Source organism: Catharus ustulatus, chromosome 4, assembly GCF_009819885.2.
Source record: "Catharus ustulatus isolate bCatUst1 chromosome 4, bCatUst1.pri.v2, whole genome shotgun sequence".
NCBI classification, from domain to species: Eukaryota; Metazoa; Chordata; class Aves; order Passeriformes; family Turdidae; genus Catharus; species Catharus ustulatus.
In genome coordinates, this window is record NC_046224.1 from 56,965,244 (window position 1) to 56,988,253 (window position 23,010).

The 23,010-nt window shown below is 44.7% G+C and overlaps 1 protein-coding gene across 2 annotated transcripts in view; it reads right to left on the minus strand.

Moving 5' to 3' along the window:
* Nucleotides 1–4,389: 4,389 nt before the first annotated feature.
* DENND5B (DENN domain containing 5B) overlaps nt 4,390–23,010 on the minus strand; it is a 104,437-nt gene continuing 85,816 nt past the window's right edge. For both annotated transcript variants that reach the window (XM_033057705.2, XM_033057706.2), the window contains exons 12-21: nt 21,860–21,941; nt 17,265–17,393; nt 16,410–16,531; nt 14,028–14,173; nt 12,275–12,393; nt 11,074–11,261; nt 10,335–10,417; nt 10,063–10,189; nt 9,135–9,309; nt 4,390–8,302 (exon numbers count right to left, since the gene is read on the minus strand). In XM_033057705.2, coding sequence (XP_032913596.1) covers nt 8,119–8,302; nt 9,135–9,309; nt 10,063–10,189; nt 10,335–10,417; nt 11,074–11,261; nt 12,275–12,393; nt 14,028–14,173; nt 16,410–16,531; nt 17,265–17,393; nt 21,860–21,941 — 1,355 coding nt within the window. In that variant the 3' untranslated portion in view covers nt 4,390–8,118. The remainder of the gene's footprint in view (nt 8,303–9,134; nt 9,310–10,062; nt 10,190–10,334; nt 10,418–11,073; nt 11,262–12,274; nt 12,394–14,027; nt 14,174–16,409; nt 16,532–17,264; nt 17,394–21,859; nt 21,942–23,010) is intronic.

Genomic DNA, 23,010 nt, shown 5'->3' on the forward strand with positions numbered 1-23,010 from the left:
CCTGCACTTTATGATAAGACAAGCCATGCTGCTCACAGCTCTATCCAGAGTCAACACTGGCAGCATTCACAGTCAGTGTCCTGCTTGTCACGCCCTGTGTCCTGCCACTTTTCTCTCACAGGCTATCTCGACTGAAGAGATTAACACAAGGCTGTACAATATCTTCTCTAGCACAAGCCTGGCCCTTCACAGAGATAACTATTTGTACTTAAAATACTGAGATCATCCAGAATCCAACTCTTACGTGGAAGACTGGGACTGTCCTAATAAACATTGTGTGTTGAAAACAGCAGCAGCAGTCACTTATTAATTTTCCCAAAAGAGGGTCGCTTCTCTTCTGTGCACAAGCTAACAGGTTTTGCAGACTACATTGTTCATGAACGCCTGTCTAAACTCATCAGTTTTAGGAACTTTCACTGACTTCAGCAAGCCATGGTGGATCAACTTGTATTTGCACTTCCCAGGACACACATTTGAATTGAAGATCAGCTAGCTCATTCCTCACTTTTTAGCATTGTGCCAGTTAAACACAAAGGACTAAGCCCAGACCAGCTATCCTATTTCTCACTGAACACACTACCCCTGTCTAACATAAATTCCTGCTGACATCTGAAATTCTCTTCTAACAAAGTCCATGCTGAGGATGAATGAAATAGCTTCTCTGGTTTGCAAGTTTTTCCTAGTTCTCCTGTGTTTCTGTTACCACGAATGGAAACTTTTTCCACAGCTTTAGGAACATCAAAGCTGGGCAGAGCCATAGGGTGGTATTTCCACTTAGATTTCCTGAATGCAGTTTTTCTTTAAGTCATTTTATGGGTTGGGGGAGAATATCCTGTGCACCACACCCACTTCTAGCCAGCTTCACACTATTTATACAGTCAGGAACCACAAACCATCTGCGAGAAGGTCAGATCCTAGGCAAGCCAGTAGCCACACTGATTCTGAGCTGGAGGGTTCAATATTGCAGAGTCCTTAGAGCACATTCTATTTATCTCATGGTGTAATGACAGCTCCAAAGCTGCACGTGTGCAAGCAGGTGAACTTGGGTGAGAGCATTGAGCAGAAGAAACAGGCTAAGGAGACTTCATAGAAGAGTTCACACTGCCTCAAGTACAGCCTTTGGGCTGACTTCCCTGTTCATTTGAAATTGAATCCATGCCTTTACAATAAACCCCACAACCAAACAACAGTACCACAAAGATGGTTTCTCAGTTGTACTGACCACTTCTGGTTACTATTGGAAATCTCTTGCTAGCACTACACAGGTCTTCCACCATGCATTTTCTGGTATGGGTGTGCTGGATCTGGTATGATCTATTTGGGCTTGCAATGAGCAGGGACAGGCTGTGGGGCAGACAGAGGACAAGATTAACTCAATGTTAATGAATGTCTGCACCTCCTAGAAGAGCTATGAACTCAAGATGAGAAGCCATGGAAAATTTGCAAAAGCCATGCTTTTGCAAAATCCGTTTCCTCTTCCTCCCTTCTGGTAGGGAATCACTGCCATCCTCACACATCAGCCAAGCAAGGATTTTTGTGCATTTTTGCACTGCTTAATCACATTGCTGTTAGTAACCATAATTCCTGTGTTATAGCTAAGTAGGAAGAAAGCCTATTCTTCTGTCACTATTACAAAAATCTCCAACCACACACAGCCTGACAGACTTGCAAGCCCAGAACACCACAAATCAACAGGTTTCACCAATGCCTTTAAACTGGATGTAACCATAGATGAGACCCCAGGGCACTTCTGTCACAGCATCACTGAAAAGCAGCTCTCAGTCACACACCAGTGGATGCTCAAGGGGCAGTTGCTGACCCCCAGGTTGCTGACCCCCAGAACTGGCTGCAGCAAAGTCCTCCCCACTCTGTACATTAGCTCCCTACCTGCAAGAAGAGATATGACACAAGTAAATTGCTTAAAACTCATGGGGGATGTCAGGGAGATTTAGAAATTGAGGCCACATTTTCTGGTCTCTATGGCATGCCTCAGTAAGAAAAATAAGGAATAAATGGCAAAAAAATAACTGCCTGAGTCCATCACCTTTAGATTTTACTCTTGTAAAGTTGTGTTTGGTTTTTTCTGTGTGTGTAAATGCAACACTTGGGTGGCTTTGAAGGAATTAACTCTATGGAAGGACAGTATTGGTGGAAATATTAATGAAGATTAATGCTTGCTTAGCCTCCAAGGGCAAGCTGCCTCTGTTGGACTTATTTAGGCATAATTAAAAGCAGCCAAGTGAGGTTTCTCCTTGCAAGACCTACTGAAGGAGTCCATCTCTTCCACTGGCTGCAGGGGCAGGGTAAGGGAAATGGCTTTCCTAGGCTAACACCAGCCTTTGTGGAAACTTCTCACTGAAAGCAGAATGCAAGGATTGCAGAGCACCAAACATCTGGCTGCTATTGAGTTTAGCTCCATTTTAGTTTAGACTTGTATAAGCTTGCCATGGGAGCAGGGGAAAATCTGTCCTGTGTGAAGATGGGGATGTCTCTTACCGATTATTCTATTACTCAGTGACTGGTGCGAACACCTGAGTCTCTCTCATGCAAACCGCAACTGTTTTACATTTAGGAACCCCACTGAATCCATTCCTGAATTGTAACAAGGTACCTATTAGATCACCTAGCAGTGAGCTCCTTTTCAGCATGAAAAATATGCTGTGGGTAAGGATCAGGGGGGTTGGCTGTGTTTCCTCCTATGGCTTTTCCCTCCCTCCCCTCAGGACAAAGGCAGGCTTGATTCAAGGCAAAAATAATTTGCCTAGTCACATTCTGACAGAGGAAGTTCATTCAGGGGATCTGCCCTGTGAGCTCTGCAGTCAATGCAGATGGGCACTGTGAAGTGTCAATCCTTCCTGCAGAGCCACAGCTCTCCACTGACAAATCAGCTCTGCAGTGGCTTTGGCAGAGAGTTTACCATAACCAGCCACCAGATAGCAGACCCGTACAGGAATTTTCCCAATCCCTTCACACCCTGTGCTGGACTCAAAGCAGCTTATGATGCACGGCTGATGGAAAAGCAGAAGAGAAACTATGAATGTCAGCAATGAAATGCTCCCTGACTGCAGCAACAGGAGACTCGGCCTCTGAGCTGATGGGCTGACAGCCAGGGAAGCAGTTTCACTCACCATTTCACTGAACACATTTTTTTTTTCTTGAATGAGCTTACCTGAAATGCTGGAAAGGAACAAACTAAATTGATGAGCTATTTCAACTCCTACCCATGTCAGTTTTCACAGACAGTTTTCTTCTATTCCTCCTTTGGAGAAAACACTGCAGTGCTCCTAGACTGCATCAAAGACAGCACAGTGGAGAGGAAGTTACTTGCACTTGCTCACCTGGACAGGCTTAGTTCTGCCCTATTTCAAGCACTGACTACCTTTAAGATGTCAGACCTCACTATCTCTAATTTAGACACATTTAGTAAGGTGGTGTAAAGATACAGCCACTTCACCCACTGACATTTGACAATAGACAGGTCTATGGATTTTAGTCACATCTATAAAATGTTGATTAGCATCAGTATCATCACACAATATATTTCAGGATTCCCACTTGTATACCTAAGCTCTGAGATTTTCAGTCCTCTCTTCAAAACAGAGAGTTAAAATGAATGAACAGACATGCCACACCTCACATGCGCCAAGCACACACTCACGCAGGGCTCTGCATTTCAAACTGTCAAAGTCTCCAAAAGTTCTCCTATTTTTGCCAATTCCAGCATATCTGAAGCAGAGAGGGACACGGGGGAAATTTCTGAAAATCCAGTCCAACTTAGAAAAGAGGAAATTTCACTGTCTTTTCTTTTTTTAATTTGCACCACTTTTGTTGCAGGCATTCATCTCCCTCTTGTCCATCAAGCTTCCTTCTTCCACAACATGCTACCTGACAGACTGGAGAGCAGGAGCTTCATTCCAGCAATTTAACCCTGAGTTCCAATACCAGAGCAACTCATGTCAAGAGAGGAAAGAGATTCTTTGCTGCAGGTTAATCCCATCCTCCTTCTCCCTACTCCTCCAGATACTAAGGGCAAAGCAATCCTGGTTGCCTAGTGAATGCCACTGTGGTGGTAACAGCTCAGCGTCACTGTGATCCCATTTCTGCCCTCTAACCAGCCACGTTTTCTACCCAAGACTTGGAATAACGAGCTGCTTGGACTCAGAATGGTCTCTGCCTCCCCTTTGTGCCAGAGGAGGCAGAGGGGCTGGTTTTGGGAACAGTCCCTCATACCCCCCCTTCTCCCCGACTTTGCTCCAGCAAGCTCCCAGTACCAGAGACACCACCAGCTGGATCATGCTCTTCAGTTTGTTCCCTCCAGGCTCAGATCAGCTCCTCAGCTTGAGACCCCAATCTCTTAGTTCCTCTGCAAGGAGAAAGTGACACCAGCCATTATTCTCACAGTTTTATTTGTAAAGGACAGAGCATGAAAAGCTGTATTTCAGTGTACTTCAAAACCTGAAAAACCCATGTCGGTTTGTGGTGTGTATGTTAAAGTGCTTGATATAACAATACTTTTACTAATGTCGTCTTGAAAATAATCCAGTTCTTATTCCGTTAGTAATAATGTAAAGACAAAATATACTTAATGGAGACATTTAGGGATCATTTTAAGCTATACAGGGCACATCTGTACATTTCAAGTGTAACACACAATATTTCCCCTCACGATGCGCACCTTCATTTGATTGAAAGAAGGAATTTTCTCACATACGCTGCCGCGCAACTACCCTAAAAACACATTTTTGAACAATGATAGCTAATTACACAAACCAACCTGGAATAAACATGAGTAGATTTTTCACTAAACAGTACAACTTCATTTATTTCAGAGAATTATAAATACACATTTTGTACATAGTGAGGCATTTGATTCTCTGACTCCCTCAATTACCATGCTGGCTGTTAGTAAAACTGGACTATGCAAACTCAGACATCTGCAGATGGGCATTGAATAGGAATTTTTTTGTTTTTTAAAAAAGCAGATACCAGAGAGCTTTGGTCTTTTCCAAGATTCCCTTTCTCAACCAAAGAAGGTGCTTTAACACTGAAGTAAAAACTGTGTTAGCTTAGAAGAATCCTGATGGGTTTCTCACCATTCTAGTGGGTAGAATGATTTCTGTAAACCTTACAGAAAAAAACCTCAGTTTCCAATCAACAAAAGTAGTCCACTTAAAAAAAATAAATCATACATGGTAGAATAAAAATTCACTATGAAGAACCGTTCTCCCAAGGCTGTCAAATAACTGCTCTAGGAATTTGAGGCACTCAGCTGTGCCCCTTTCAGTATATCTTGGGGTCAGTTATTGCCTACAAGAAAACATGAGACAAACATAATTTTTATTGTATTATTAATATGATGTGAAACCTGACAAAACCAAACAAGTCAACACTTGCTGAAAAAGCTGAGGTGAAGTTGTGTTAAGTGCTAAAGGTTTCTTAATGTAGTCTGAAATGGGGAAAGGCCCTGATTTGAATTTTAAAAATTCTCAGGTTTGGACTTCTTTTAACTTAAGAAAGACTTAATGGAGTTATTGCCTTTTTTTCTCTGTGTGTGGTTTATTCATTTAAATGAATGACCTTTAGAGGTGCTTACATTTCTACTTTATCCTGCTTGGACTTAACCCTTGTCATGTCAGATGAGTGCTACGACTGCTCCAGTCGTACACAGCCTTTGGAGAAGTCTGCAGCAGTGTACTTTGGGAAGCATCCAGCCCACAAAAGCAGATGATGCTGTGAAGAAATCCAAGGACTAAAGAGGTGGTTATTTCAGTAAAATGAAAGTCACTTAGACAGGGCTGGGCATGAAAAAATCCTGTATAGCAGTCATTAGACATGAAAGGCCTGAGCTGTAATAGAAATCAAAACATCCTAAGCATTCATTACCAAATAACTCTGCCACATGGTTTCTGGTGCTAAATGTGTAATTCATTGATAGAGTTAAGTACAGGGACACATTTTCAATTGCTGCTGAAGGCTTGTCATGCATCATCTGCTGACTTGAAGCACACATGCCTGGCCATACAGAAACTCCTAACACTCCAAATTTCACATTTCTGGAAATGTAAGAGAGATGTCACACAGCTGTGGGCTCTGGCTACTAACTTGAGATACCATTCACAGCATTTAGTGACTCACACCCACAGCAGGGACATGGCAGTGCTGCCTGCAGTATTTGGGATGAACTTAGTCAGTTTAAGGAAGCACAAGCTCAGGAGGAAAGAATGGTTATTGAAAGCTGGAACCCTCATTAAAGAGGAAGGCTCCTTGACAGTACTATTTTACTTCTTTCTTAGAAACAAAAAGACTGTAACATAAAACTCTCCAATGAAATGAAGTTACACAAAGAGTTTTCTTCTGGTTGGGAATCTGATGTGAAGCTGACACTGAAGTGAGTGCTGTTCCAAGAACTGGGCAGCAGAAGGACCACAGGAAAGTAGGGAAGCTTGACAAAAGGCGGGTGAGAAAACAAACCCTAATTTCCATCCTCTTTCCTTCTCCTTATCTCCCATCCCTCTTTCCACCATGTGCACACTATGCCCAGACCTGCCACTGTCCACCATTGCTAAGTCCCTTCCAAAGCCACCTGAGAGCACAACGCAAAGAAACACTTCCAGAACCAGCCAGAGGCCTTTCCCAAGTCTCAGCTGGCAGTGAGACATCCAAGGAATTCGCTGACCAAATACTCAAGATTGTAGGGAATAAACAATAAACCTATATTTAAACTAACTTCCAAAAATTATAACCTGGTGAAGCTGTGTCCTCAGATCCTTCCAAATCCCATCCACAAGAATAAAAAATACACTCTGTATTTGCTGCATGGTATTCACAAGGTAATTTTGATATAATCTCTTGTTCAATTTTTATCATACAGTTGCTCCCAGCTCCTCATCAAGAGCTGTATCTCTATAGAGGCACTGTATTAGTAACATATTAACCGGAAAGAGTGCAGGAGAGAAGCCTCAAAATACCAACATGGTTTTTCCCCCTCCTTTTGCTTAATTCCTTTTATTTTTGTGGCTGGACAGTTAGAAAAAAAAAGTTATGCAAGATCCTGTACTCCTCTAGGAACACCCATTCTGCAGGACAAAGGAAGACTCATAACCTGTCGGCATTTCAAAGCCAGCTGATACAGTTCAGTAGCACAGCAACAGCAGCGTTTGTGGCTCTACAGCAATGATTCTTCTCAAGTACAGCATTTGGTATAAACCAAATTCCCATAATGGGGAAAAAAAATGGTCATCCACAACACAAACTGGCTGAGGGTGAATCATGAGAACATCGAGACAGGGAAGGGACACACTGAGCAAGTCAAGCAAGCCACCATTCCCAATCTCAGGCTGCAGCAGCAAGGCTTCCACAGATGTCTCATCCTCTCAGGCTCTGAGGCTGACAGCAGTCCTTCTCTCCAGTGTTTAAGCATTCCAACATTTGTTTCCCCTTTTGGAGATCAACAGGAATGACACAAAAGACCTTACAGAAAAAAAATGATGACCCACAACTTCCATGCATGGGAAGACGAGTCTTCGAACAAACAACAAACTAAGAGAGACCACGTACAGTAGGGCAAACCAGCGTATGCTTACAGCATTTCCAAGAGTGACACAACCACAATGGCTACATAAGGATATTTGCTGTTTTAATCTGCAATACCTGAAAAAAGCCCTGCTGAGTTTGCGCTGTATTTACACGTTGATTGGCTTCTTCCTCACAAGCAAGTAGCGGCATCCCTTCCCACCTTGGTCCTTCCCTCCCTCCCCCAAGTCTTTCCCCTGGGTTTAAGCTACTCATAGTCAGAACAGGAACATTCAGTCTAAGAAAAATTTCTTAGAGTAATATAATTTCTTAAAGAAGATAGCATATTTACACACATCTAACACATGAAAATACTCTATTTTTTGTACTAAATTTCTGTTTCAAATAAACTACAATACTGCATCTTAGCTTTCTGCAGCTTTAGAGGCCAGTCCCCATTGGGCACAAACTGGGCTTCCCAATCCTGCTTCCACCAGCAGCTTTGCCTTACAGTGGTGCACTACCATGGCATTCAAGTCCTGACAGGTCTCCAATTGTGGTTTGCTTGTTTGGGAAAGTAGTAATGAAGTTCTCAGCAAAGCCATGCTAAACATCCACTCCTTTAATGAGGGATCCTTCTAGGATGATGTTGAAATCTTGCAATGTCTGTAGGACTCGGATAAGGGAGTTGACAGTCATGCGGTCCCGGAGGAGAGCGTTCTCCTCGTACATCCTTGTGATGGGTGGGCACTCCGCCAGCAGTGGGATCCACTGAGACAGCAAGTGGTCCCTGGAAAGTGCAGGACAGGAATGGTTACAGCACCAAGTACAACAGACCTCACACTGGAATTCTTGTCCAAGAATACAATCCAAAACATGCAGCCCCTTTTGGTGAGCAGTGGGTGCAAGTTTGCCATGTAAACCCTTGATTTGGTTAGTAAAAATATTACCTACTGTAGAAATGAAAATTGAAAGGTACTAGCAGAATTGGACATTTGTAAGAATTCAGGAACATTTTCAGACTGGGAACAGGGAAAGTAAAACTCAAGGAAAATCTGACAGACTGCCAACTGGTTTTCCAAGTATCCACACAGGTAAGACAAAAATGGAACTTATTTCTAGACATACCAACTTCTACCCTTCAAAGTACAACTAAGTCCCACCCTCCTGCCCCTCCCCAAGTGCAAGACAGAAAGCACCCTATAAGGAAAAAATGGCTCATCTAGAACAGTTCTGTCAAAATTTTAACAGGCATCCCATTTTCAAAAGCAATTGAATGAGGATTTAGAAATTCACCAGCTCCTGAAAAGGAATTCTGCATTCTGAAGTCAGTTACTTCATCAAAATTAGCATTTCAAGACGTATTTCATTCACATGACTTTCAAGCTAACAGTTATAAAAAAAGCTCAAAACATTTTTAGCAGTTTAGACACTAGCCATGTATTATTAGTGCCTCTTTGTTCCAATTTTTGACGTAATACTAAAGCTGCCAAAAATAGGCACTGGATAATAGATAGGTGTGAGATGTCTTAAAATGGAAAATTAAAGGTAATAACAATGGTACAAAAATATTCCTCTAGTCTAATGCCAGAGGATACACATAATGAAGAGCATTTTGGTACCTTGTCCCCAGGCAAACCAGGATTTGGAATTTGCCATCCTTTCCAATGTTCCTTGGAGCTGTATTGATGGCACTGACATAATGACAGAAAGTTTTGCATGAAGATCTCTGAAGCAAAAGGGCCTCCTCATTGTCTCCAATCTGATCACTGGTTTCAAAGTAAGCAACAGCTTTCTCTGTGGTAGGGAGAACATCAGAACCCAGTGAGAAGAAGCACTTCATTGTGAATCACACAAGTGAATCCTCAAAAAACCAACCTGCTGAGAGCTATTCCACAGTTCATCTATTAATTGCTGACTCTGAAGACCATAGGAAGGTGGTCACCTCCACCTTTGCCATGGCACAGCACTGGTCAGTCTGGTTGATATCTAACACAGGTAACACAAGAAGCAGCACCAGAGCACTCTTCAATGGTTTCACTGTAAGTGATACCATCAGCATTGATTCTTCATTTTTCTGAGTAAGCACTTACCCTCAGGCTGAGCATCTCCATCTGCAAGCCTGTTCCAAGGCAGGAAGTACACCTCAAATTACCCCTATATAGGCCTACAGGTAAGGATCACCAGAAGACCAGTGCAATGATCAGGAGAGTTCTCATCAACTGGGAATCCAAACCTTCCACTCCCTGCCCTTTCCCAGCTCTTCCCTAACACTGAGTGCTCCTCTACCCCAAACTCCAGCCTACCTTCTTTCTCTCAGAAAAGCAGCTGTTTGAACTACGAACATCTAAATTTCTGCACAGACTAATACTCTTCTTTTATAGAGAATTTCTCATCTCTCACCAGGTTTCTCGTTGACTTTAAGTAACCTGGAACAGGGGCTTGATAAGAAAATGGCACCCTAGCTGATGAGAATCCAAGGAGTGAGGATTCTCACGTGAGGAGTCATTCTGCCCTAAACCTTCTCCTCCAAATCATATACCAGCTTACCTATGAAATCCCAGATGAAGACATTCTTATGAAAAATGCGAGCTGATTTGAATCCATGGTGGAAGACCTGCTCCAGTGCGGCAACCAGACCGTTTTCTCCACACAACAGAATGGTAAGGCTCCCTCTCTGTGGAAAAGGGAGAGTAGGGAAGTACAACTCGCCTTTTTTGGATGCCATAATCTTCAGATCTAAAGGTAGTATATCTACTAGTACTTCAGTGCTATTTCTGTTTATAAAAATTTGCAGGTAAGTAATGAAAAGTAGGAATTACCTCTTTCTCTGGCTTGTGGAAGTGTTTCACAATATTGTTCACGGCTTCCCCAATTCCCTCTTGGATCTGCCCTGCATTAGGCTCTGTAAAATGATGGAGAGCAGGCTAGCTGAAGGTTAATCTTTCCTTGCTTGACATTTCAGCATTCATGTCCTCTAATTTTACAGGAGCTGGACAGATGTATGAACAGGATCTAGACTGTCCCATCTCTGTGCTTTAACAGAGAATGTCTCGTGTGACCCTCACAGTCCCGTGTCCTGTTGCAGTCAAGCACAGTTCTTCATAAGAGCTAATTTTAGGGATGTGAGGTTGATGTGCCCCAGGGTCCCTGAAGAGATAAGCTCTGCCAGAAGGCAGCTCACAGCAGCCACATCAAGCTCTGAGCTGCCCTCAGAAACGCCTGTCTTCCCACAGACTGCAAAGTGAGCCGGGAGGCTGAGCACCATCAGCTACTGCAAATTCTGCTGCCTCCTCCTCCTCCCTCATCTCATATCTTCATGTTCCAAGGAAAGAGATTATTATCTCTCAACAGTCAAAAGGGGACATTGAAACAGGCAACGTGTGCGTCACAGAGCAAACACCAACCAGGGAATGCAGAAAAAGCTCATCAGCTTGCAGCTGCTGCTCTGCACCAAGCCTTGCTTCAGGATGAACCCTCCTGTTCACAGAAGATTTTTTTTCCCAGCAGTTGGCAGCTGACCCCTTCTCTCTGACCCTGGGGAGGAAGGCAAGGACTTACTGGTGTTCCTCCCTGTGAGGGAAGTGATGCTCAGCCGCCGAGTCACAGTGGGAGATTTCTGCTGGGGCGGGGTGCGGCACTGCTTTCCCAGCTCCTCATCAGACGTGGAGGACACCAGCTCTCCAATGAGGATTCGCTCCAGACTGCCATCATCGACGCCTTTTCCCAGCCACCGCCCACAGGGGAACCTGCAGCGCACCCAGGACAAGCACAGGTCAGCCCCACACACAGCTGCAGCCTGATCTCAAAGCTGGGGGACAGCTGGCACCCAATAATCACTGCTAACAGGGAATAATTTGCTCACAGAGAATTCCCACAAAGCAGAGCTCTGCAGGAGCAGCTCCTGCACCACAACTGATCATCCTTAGAAACAGGGAAATATGCAAAGCTTGGCTCACACACATATTTTATGATCCACACATCCTGTTTTCTGCCGAATTATTTTGCACTTGCAACCACAACTGATAATGCAGCCTTTAAGAGTGTTGTGATGATTAACAACCAAATCCCCACTGAATTTCCACCCAGCTGAGGCTGTGGAATCTCCTCATCTTCTCATACTCACACTTCACCTCAAAATTTACTGCTGTACCTTTGGATCCCATACAGCCCTAATGAAATCCATGCACATGTCCATAGCCCTAATAATTTTATTCCATGTCCTCCTACTTTCCTCTATATACTGTGGCCAACTCTCAGATCTGGAGCTCACCTCTCTTTTCAAAGTTCACATTTTTAAAAAAACTGAGTTTGCTTAGCCATGTTTTATAAAACCAACAACTAATTAGGAGACCATTTTGACACGTGCTCAATGTAAGATTAAGAAATCATCAAAAACCTTTTATTTTCTTAGTATTTCCCCAAGAGTATCATTTCAGCTCTTGGGGTTTAAAGAGTTAATTTGTGCACAATTTTACCACACTACTTTAAATCAAGAGATTTATTAGACACAAACATACGAATCACTTCAAAAGTATCCATACAGTCTCAGAAAGATGCAAAGAAAACCCTGCACTCAAATACCATTTAATATTTATCAGATTATCTGACTTCAACTAATGAGAGAACCATGGGTGGGGGTGACCAACCCAACCCTATCAGAGTCCCAAATGAGCCCCAACCAGAGCTAAGTCAGAGTCTTCTTGCTTTCTCTAAATTCAACAAGAATTTCAGACAGGGAAAATTCCAACTTGTTGCTTACTTGTACGTGTGTCCTGTTATTTCATTCCTGACCATGACACAATCAACCAGCCACTTGGCCAGTAGCCCTGAGTTGTCATGACCAATCTGAACGGTCGTCAGCTTCCCCAAGTTCTGGCACTGAAATGAGTAACAGTTTTTGCTTCATTAAAAAAAGAACAGACAACACACACCCCCACCACATGCACGCATATGGTCTCAAATACAGGCTTTTATTCAGTTTTCTAGTTTTCTTTGATTTATAGAACAAGTATTTTTGACCAAACATGCAGAGCATTTTCAAAAGCAGCGTAATTATTTTAAGACAGGAGAAAATAAATAAAACTGTTAAGAGCTTGTGGAGAGATTACATTCTTTGTTAGGAGCACTCACTCTGAATATTTCTGAGAAGTATTAATGACACATTTCTGAGTAAGGTGATAAAAAGATGTGCTTTTGCAGAAGAAATAGATCTTCAGCTTACAAATACAAAGAGCTTTTCCAAAATCCATTTGGTGCACACTGACCTTCAGCTGTCTCACTCCACACTATGCAGCAGTCCCTAGATCCTTTATTATTTTCAAAGATTGATTTGCTTATTGTTGGGCCAAACAAAAATCACTTACATGAGACTCAGCATCACAAAGACACAGAAGAAGGAAAACAAGGCACTGTGAATTCCAGTGTAATATGTAGGTGGGGCTGGCAACAACATCTGTTAATGTCACCTAAACACTTCCCTTGAAAGACCTTGGTTTTCACTGCTTCTGATGCTGCCAAACAAGCAGCTTGGGCTGACGTTATCTGTAAGTGGGTGGCTACCTAAGCTGATATTTTAGGAAAGTTTCATCCAAAGGAATAATCCAGAACAGCATCAATATGGTCCTTAGAAATATCTAAATATATCATTTTGCCTGTTAGAAGCCTGAAGGTCTTTCCTACAAAATAGTAATATCTGAATGAGACGTGGGCATTTATCTCAAAAATATCCTCTCTTTGTAAAAATCGACCTATATTTGGCAAGAGGCTTTTTTTGCTATTGTTGTTGAAGATCAGTGCATATGCTCAGTGGATGCAACCTCAATTTCAGTAGCAGATTTTCCTACAAAATCACTCCTTAATGGATATGGTACAGCCCGGAGCTAGAGGAGCTTGATGGGGCTTTCCCTGCAATTCCCACTACCAGCTGCTTTGGCATGGCACCGAGCCAACCTGTAATGGCTGGGTGGGAAAGCAGAGGGGAAAGCAAAGAGAAAACCCCAGCAAGTCTAGGGGAGAGAGCCCAGTGGGGATGGCAGCTCCCAGTGTGCCACAAATAGCACCTGAGGCTGGGATGCTGAAGAGCAGTGCCAGACAAAAGGCTGAGAAGAAATCTGGGACTGGCCAGAAGTCAAAACGGACCTGGGGGGTGGTTAGTGGAATGACAGAGTGAAAGAAGGAAAAAGAAGAGTTTGAAGGGAGATGAGGAGTTGGAAATGAGCACAGAAAGAGAAAATTAAGCAAGGAGGTGTAGAAGGGAGTGAGACACGGAAATAGGCAAGGTAGGGAATTCTGGGCTAGACAGGGACAAGGGCTGTGGTTAAAAGTGGTGTGTGCTAACAAGAAACCTTCATCTCACGCAAGAGGGGCAGGCTATTTTCCTGTGCATCTTTGAACCTACAGTGACGTTGAAAATCAGGGCCGAACCTGAAAACCCCCTTAAAAACCCCTTAACAAATTAATATTTTGGAAGCATGTTTCAAATTGAAAGAAAAAAGTGAAGAGCATGTACTCACCTCAAATGTCATTTCTAGGTGGTTTTTAGGAATCTGCATGACACCACTATCTCCCAGTTCTCCTGACACACATATCCACGGGTTTGACGTGGTTATTGCATTGCTTAGTTTTTTGATGGGAATTATCACTGACCTGTAAGGGATCACTGAGAACAGGCAGAGGGGGAAGTATGTTAGCCTTGATCTATTTTTTTTTTCCCCCCCCCCGTACAGCAAACGCAATTTCTGGGGCAATCCACGCCGTTCTTTGGAAGGCAAGGCATCATTCGTATCTCGGAAGCGAAGCAGGAGACCCCGGCGGGGCAGCGGTGCCGCACGGTGGAGCTGCAGCCCCGCGGCACGGCCGGGACAGCGGGGCCCGGGACAGCGGGGCACGGGACAGCGGGGCACGGCCGGGACAGCGGGGCACGGGACAGCGGGGGCCGGGACAGCGGGGCCGGGACAGCGGGGCACGGGACAGCGGGGCACGGGACAGCGGGGCACGGCCGGGACAGCGGGGCACGGCCGGGACAGCGGGGGCCGGGACAGCGGGGCACGGGACAGCGGGGCCCGGCCGGGACAGCGGGGCCGGGACAGCGGGGGCCGGGACAGCGGGGGCCGGGACAGCGGGGGCCGGGACAGCGGGGGCCGGGATGGCGGGGCACGGGACAGCGGGGCCCGGCCGGGACAGCGGGGGCCGGGACAGCGGGGCACGGGACAGCGGGGCCCGGCCGGGACAGCGGGGCCGGGACAGCGGGGGCCGGGACAGCGGGGGCCGGGACAGCGGGGGCCGGCCGGGACAGCGGGGCCCGGCCGGGACAGCGGGGCCCGGCCGGGACAGCGGGGCCCGGCCGGGACAGCGGGGCCCGGCCGGGACAGCGGGGCACGGGACAGCGGGGGCCGGGACAGCGGGGGCCGGGACAGCGGGGCCGGGATGGCACGGCCCAGCCCCGCCTGCGGGAGGATGGGACCGGTCACGGTGGAAAGAAGTGTCACAGTCATTCAACACTCTGGTTTGCAAGGGACCTTTAGAAGCCATCTAGTCCAACCCCCGGCAGTGAGCAGAGCCATCTTCAAGCAGACCAGACTGCTCACAGCCCTGTCCAACCTGGCCTTGAGCACGCCCAGGGATGGGGCATCCACAGCTTCTCTGGGCAGCCTGTGACAGGGTCTCACTACCCAAAATGTAAAAAACTTCTTCCTTATAACTAACCTAAATTGACCCCCTTTTGGTTTAAAACCATCACTCCTTGTCCTGCTGCAACAGGTAAATGACAAAATGCCTGTTCCCATATTTGTACAGGCCCCCTTCAAGTACTGCAGGGCTGCTAACACCACAGCCAGGCTCTCAGGTCTGGCGTGTCTCTGTGGACATCCCCCTCTTTATTCTTATTCTCTTACTCCTCTTCTTCTAAATCTGTACCACTCATACATGCTTAAGACAAGGACTGCCACCCACCCCAATTTGGATTTGACTCTGACACTGCACCTCTAGCACTGCAAGACTCACTTTCCCCTTCTGTTTCACAAGCTGCCTTTTTGACTGGAAAAGCTAAGCCAGCCTCTTCTGTGTGCGAGCCAATCAACTGCACTCAAAAAAATACCCTCAAATCCAAAGCACTTGTCCTACAGGAGAAAGCTGTTAAGCTGGATGCCCCACAGAAATAAGGTAATCAAGGATGAATAAATCTCTTTGTGCTGCACTAGCTCTGAGGGGATTTATTGCTTTAAGAGGAGAAAAAGTAGAATGAGTTCCTGTTTTGACAGCCATATAAAACTTGCTTCACTTCACTCTGAACAGGCAGGAAAATAAAAAATAACAGCTGCCCAGGTGAATCCAAATAATTAGGCCATCTAATGGGATCTTGTTTTTTCTGCATTCTCCAGTACTAGAGAGACAAAGATTAATTTCCAGATATCAATCCAATCTCTGCTCTCCTCCTTACAAGCAAGAGTGAGAAAGGGAATTTTTATGGTATTTAAGAAGAGATAAAAAGATTTAAAATACACAGAGGAGCACAAAGTATTTCATCCTCCAATCTTCCATCTCCTTGTCAGTCTGAGGAGAGCAGACTGCTAGTATGCACACTTAATGAATGCCAGAAAAAAGCATTAGGAGGTAGAGGACTTGTCTGGGAGAGAGGCTGAAAGAAACTATACAGAGAGCAGCACTCTCTGCTGATTACTCTCCTTTGTGCAGTGCTCTTATCCAGAGCACTCCCACACAACCTTGGCACTCCAGCTGGTTTCCCAGAGCAACACCCAGAACCCAGGAGCCCCACAGCAACAACCAAGGCTTCCAGATAAGGGCTCAGCTACTCAGGCACCAGCAACATCATCTCTTACAAATCATGACAGCAACTAATTTTCAGTCAGGGGAAAAAAATTGATTCTCCAACTCACTGATTGTAGTGAAGACGCTTGTGAAGCAGAAGTAATCCACAGCATTAAGTGAGAGCAGGTGATACAGAAACTGTTCCCGTTCTTCTTCACAGCGCAGGAAAGCGTAACGCTTGTAAAGTTTCCTGGGAGAAACAAGCACATGGCATTTTTGTTGCTGTTGAAAAAGCACCATGTATCTTAACAGGTGTTTGAATCTTAAAATACCAGATGAAGAGTGGCTCTTAATGGGAGGTATAACTCCTCAATAACAGAAGCTGCTAGAAACCCACAGAGGGCATGTAAATGTGCTGCACGTGTTTTACAGAGCACTCTTGGCTCCTCACTCCCACAGCAAGGCTACCGAGTTCATTTCAGTTTGGGGTTTGCTGCAAAGCACAGGTTAAAACTAACCCTACTCACAGCAGCAGCTGATCTGAACCAACATACTGCAACCTAATTTCTTCCCCATACCTTCCCACTGTGGAATGGTCTCATCTAATAACTTCATGTTCCTTCTGCTCCCTACTGTGACAGAAAATTCAGCAGAATGCACCAAGCAGCAGCTGGGGTCCTCCCACCACTCTGTCAGTTCAAGGATCTGTAGGGCTGCTATGTGGCTTGGGTGAGTGCAGAGATCTGACCAAGAACTAATGCCTCCTTTCTGAAACCTGTGATGTGTTTTCCATGCAGATTAGCAGACTCTTGCCCTGCTGGGTGGGCAGTGCTGCGTCTCCCAACTCTTCCTTGCCCTTCAATCACTTCTAGCTGGAAACCACAGTACCCAAAGAGGGTGCCTGGCTGTACCGCAAGCAGCAGCAGCTTGAGACATCGCTTTCACAACGTGAAAGAGAAGGTTTAAAGAAAGAGCTGGCTTACTTTGCAAGTGCCTGGTTGGAAAGCAGCTGCTTCAGATGCTGAGACAAAAGTTTCTTCTCCAGAGAAAGTCTTATCCAGGCTCGAGCTCGCCCCACATCAGTCTTTATCTCGCTCATGTTCTGAACATGCCTGAAATGTGTGAAGAATAAATAGATGAATCATAAAAATTCTGCATGCTTCAAATGGCAACATCCAGTGTGACGATGCAGCAGGTGAACTGGAAAATGTCTTCTGACACAATTTCTGGAGAGATCCCCAGCAGGGCTCCCCCAGAATCCTGCACTGTGGCAATGGGATCCCTGGCAGCCCCAGGCTGGCACAAGGACAGGTGACAGGTTTTCCTGGGCATGGCAGCCCACAGGAGCTGCTCTGTTGTTGTCTGGCCAAGGTGAGGAGGGGTAAACCTCTTTATCCCTGCATTGCCCGAGGTAGATTTCTTATGGACATTGGTAACACTTAAAAAAAGCAGGCACCTTGTGAGACCCACTTATATCTCAGCTGCCCCCTCAAGCTGCTGACTTGAACAGTGTGTCTGGGAGGGCAGAGGACAAACACATATCCTGAGTTTCTCCAAACCACAGTGGCTCTGAAGGTGCTAACAAACCCCTTGAGGGCAGCAGCAATGGCACATCTGAGAAAAGGAGGACTGCCAAGGCAAAAACAGCAACAGGAAGCTGCAAGGAGGATCACATTTTTAGGGATATAAAAGACCTTCCTGTAAGTGATAATTTGAACAGCTCTCCATATGTTTCATCTGCAGGAAAACAGAACTATTCCATAGGAGTTTTCTTCTATGGTTTTGCCTTTTTTCTTTTCTTTTTAAACTTCCCACATTTCAGTTTGGAGAATGCCAGAAACTCTAGTTTTAGAGCACAGGGAGTTTAAGAAGATGAAAAGAACTGCTGTGGCAGGATAAAGTTGCTTCCAAAAACTCACGCTTTGTTAAATACAAAACAAGGAAAATTGAGTAACAGTTTTCAGCAGGGGGGAGAAAAGGCTGCAATTTCTTAATTTTCATGCATGTTAACTGTACAGAAAATTCAGACCTCCAAATCTCCATGGCAAACTCCAAGTACCATCACTTGAGTCTGAACTAATCCCAGTTGCAATTTACTGTCCAACTCCTGCAACTTCCTTGACAGCCCTCCTCCTCAGCATTGCTGAGTGTTGGGGGATGTGGCAATATTTACTCCAAAGGAAATCCAACAAAGTCATGCTGTGACTGATGCTTTTTACATTGACTACTATAGTCTCACTGTCTCATGCTTTCCCCCATCTGTTACACCCCAGTGTGTGCTTTGTGTTATATTTAGTCCCTGAATTATTTGAGAAAACTACTCTCTTGTTTATAGAGCCTCTAACAGAGCAGGCCCAGAACCTTTTGGGCAAATTTGCAAAGAACAACTTGGAGCTGTCCAGAAATACGAGTCATCTCTGCACAAATGAAGAGGATACACAGCCCAGCAGCACTGCTCTGTGCAAGCCTTGCTCCTGGCACAGGAAAAGCCTTCCTGGCTCAGAGCATGGCAGCCAGCATTAGACCTTCCAACAGAGAGCTGGACATGTGACCCATGGTCCTTGAGAAACAGGATGCAAGCTACACTCAACTACATAATGTTGAGACACTCTCCTCAGACATTTCAAGCCTTTTGAAATGGGTAGATCAAAGCACAGACTATCATCTCCCTCCCCTTCTCCCTGAGTGCTCAGCTTGAATTACGTCTAATATGAAACACTGAGCAGAATATATTATTTCACTGTGAGAAGATTCAAATACAGATGGACTCAACCTTATTCCACGCACGCTCTGTGCCTCTTCATTACCTGTGTCTGGTTCAGACTAGATTAGCATTAATTGTGCATTTGGGAAAAATAAATATCTGCAAGCATGCAGCTTGCCAGAGATATTAAAAAGATTCAGTAATCAGTCTTGGTGTCAGCAAAAGCAGAGTGCAACAGAGCAGAGCATGCAGGAACCCAAATTTATTTCACTGTCAGTTGTGAGAGTCAGAACAGCTCTATTTTTATCGGTGACCTAAGTGTAAGCACCGTATGCTCACCACTGCACAGCAAATTCTTCTTGTCAGAGCACTGAACAGCTATTTCAATGCAACTGCCCCGGTTTGGACTTGCTTTTAATCCCATTAGCAATAAAGAAAAATCTATTTGCCCTGTCAAATGTAAGCCTGGGGTATGGTGAGACAAGCCCTCTGCAAACAGCTGTGCCGACAGCAGAAGTTACAGCTGCTCAGCACCACCATGCCCCAGGGATGCTGTGCACACTCCCATGCCAGCACAGTCAGGGAGGGGCTTACAGCTTATCCAGGTAGGCAGCAGGTCTTTATTCAGCGTTCTTTTTGAACACAGCAGGTTAAACATGACTGCTGTAGGCGCAGTGGCCAGTTCCCCGCAGGAGGGAGGTCAGACACAGGCATGAGAGCAAATGTTGATAGCAAGGTACAGCTTGCCCAAAGGGGAAGGATCAGAAACTTGAATCCGGCTGGACCAAAGGTTTTGGGAAGGCCTTGATGTTGACTGGTTGGGTTGGATACTCAACAATGCCTGAAGGGTGAGGCCATGCTGTAAGCAGGCCGTAGCTGGAAGAGGGGCTGGAGAGATGAGGCAGATCCATGCCAAGTGAAAGGCCAGAGAGAGTGCCCCCGGGCTGGCTCGTGCCATTGAGATTCCATGCACAAAACCAAAATAAACACCCTGAGCATCTTGCTGACCACATCTGTGATGCCTGGCTTTTGGGGGCGGGGCAGAGGACACACCACAGTACCTGTAGCACATGGCACATTCAGAGCATGACTGTGACTCAGCCCTGCTTTTAAGTTGTTTACACAACCTTGCATGAGCCATCAGAAACAAGCCCTGCTTAAGGCAGTGCTTAATCCTCCAGCCATTAGTTCAGTCAGCACCACAAGCCCTGCACAATTTAACAACTTCAACTTCAGCCTGGGTCTGTGTGTGCAAACGAATATTAGGCAGCATTCCTTCCATGCAGGAGAAAGTATGCCTCGAGATTACAGATGACAAATTCAACTCACCATCTGCCCAGCATTTTCTATGACCAGACATATTCGTGGACAATCACGAACACCCAAGATATTACAAAAGGTAATGTTCTGCTTCTGTACTTTTTCTCTGAAGAAGACTTTTGTGATTCAAACAGGAGAGCTCAAATCCATGCTGGCTTTCATTATTCCAGTGAAAGCCCATGGAAGGCAGAACCCATGCATGCAGCAGTGAGCACGCACAGCCTCCTCTGTCAGCAAACCCCTCCCAGCATAGGAGTTTCCGCTCCAGATCCTCCTTCATCCTTGCCTCAGACTGACCCTCTACATGCCTGTCAGTCTCCCAGGACTGAATTAAGGAGAGAGCTGCCACATCCCATGAGACAGATGCTAAAACGGCAGACACATGTTCAAAATGACCTCTTGGCACTACACCCCTAATTACACTGTATGTATTCTCTCTCCCTCTTTTACATGTTGTTTTAGCTGTACGTGGCATGTCATGCTCTTTGAAATCAGAACAAAAGACTCAAACTACAAAGCATCAAACTAAAAAGTTGCACACTGCAGGTGGAGAGTACAGTGATTTTTTTTTTCTGAGAAAAATCTGACTAATCTATCAACACATGTAGTAAAAATCACACCACTGTAATCAGGGTTTTGTGAGCTAACTATAATAAATCTTATTTTTACCCTAAGGTTCTTTTGCTGTATCTTTAGGTGTAAGACGAACATAAAAAACAGTACTCATGTTGTCTTACACATTAAATTGTCAGCAATTGCTCTCAGCTCTTCACAGATGAGCATTATTGCATTACTCCTTCTCTGTTTTCATAGCCTGTTTATCCCACTGCAATCCTTAGTCCTGGCAAGACAAGTGTCAAAACAGTGGCCTGACCTGGCAGTGGCTTAATCGAGGAGATGCCTGGAAGAACTTCTGCCTGCTGCTGTCACATCAGCCTCCACCTCTTCTGACTCTCTAATCCTTCCAGTTCCAAACAAATACTGCTTGAAAAGGTCTCCAGAGCCAGGCTGTGGTCCACTGGAAAGAACCTGCCTTAACTTCACATCCCAGCTTTAAACTCATCCAAATTCTAGGCCTGATTAAACTTCTAAACTTGTACATTTATTGCTACCTGCCATTAAATGCTAGTTGAAAAGAAAGAATACTGCTCAGGCATTGCAAGCAGGTTTTAATGTCCCTTCGCTTTGCCCATCAACTGTACTTGCTGAGTCAGTAACTAAAAAATGAACTAAAAACAAATTGAAAATACCGAGGAATTTAACATAGCTGCTGTTATTTGTAGAAGCTGGCTTTATTACTAGAAGAATTCCCCTGGGAAAACAGAAGTTGCAGTAACATATGTGTGGTTTTCATTCTCTGCTCACTAAAATAGATCAAGTGAACACACAAAAAAGTTTTTCAAAACAGAAAGGCAACACATTGTAGATTTGAATGTGGGCTGAAGAGAAGGTTTAATTCTCCTTAGCCTTTATAGACCCAAAGCCAGTGAGGATTTTTGCCTTATGCTACACAATTCAACCCACAATTAATGCTTTAGGAACCAAATTGCATACCTCATATCTTGTATCAGGGAAACCCTCAATGTAGGCAGAGTAATTCCTGTATCAGACTTTCGTCTTTCTGTTCCACCACCAACTAGAGTGGAAAAAATACACATAGTTAATACCACACTACAATAATAGCCTGCAATACATTTGTTCTACATACAGCTGAAAACAATCTTAAGTGCCTGGTAACTGCACTGTTTCTGTGCATTGTCATTAACTCTATCTTGGAAATGTAGAAGTAGACAAAATGAAAATTCTGCATATATCTTAACCCAGCATTGAACTTGGGAGGTCTAGCTTCCTTTTTTTTTGTATGTGAAATACCTTCACTTAAATCTGTACAGCATTGAGTTTTACTAGTAAGAATTAATAAGAGTTTATTTCTATGGAAAGCTCACAACTGAGAACAACTGAAATAAAATTAAGCTACAGTAACATATTCCATGCAAAGAATGGCATGCATTTCTGTGCTCTGCTCTGATCAAACCACTTTGTGGTGACACATTTTGCTCTCAGGAATTTGTGCCTGCCAGCCAGATTGTTTAGTGCATTACTCATTGAAGCTTATTAGAAAGTCCTTTCATGGGAGAGACTAGTTTCTCCATAAATGCCTCTTTGAAGACTGATCATACAAGTTCCCATCTGCAGGATCTGAATTGGAGAGTCCTTGCAAAATGACCCACTGAAGTTCAGAGACTTTTTACAACAGTACCCCAGCCACAGGACAGGGACATCTCAAGATTATCAGAAAACCTCTCTTAAAACACAGAAGTAATTAAGTGATTGTAAGGGGCCAAGCCAAAGCATAAATTGAGCACCTAGACTGACGGACAGAGATTAATTACACAATTTCTGAACTGTACCACCCACCAGTATAACATGAATAACATGGAGTTATTCATATTGGGATTTGAGAGACAGATTATGCTCAATGAGAGAAAAATGTCAGCTGTCTTATTCCCAGCTCCACACTTCCAGCTTCTTCAGAAATTCTCTCTTGTGGAGACACTGCTTCTCATACCTCCCTCAATGCTCATTAAAAGGGAATGAAGGTAGTGCACATACATCAAGTGATTTTCTAGACAAAGATGGAAACTATGTTCTTTTGCCTCCAATGATTTCAATCCATTTTGTCCAGACATAAAGACATCCCCACA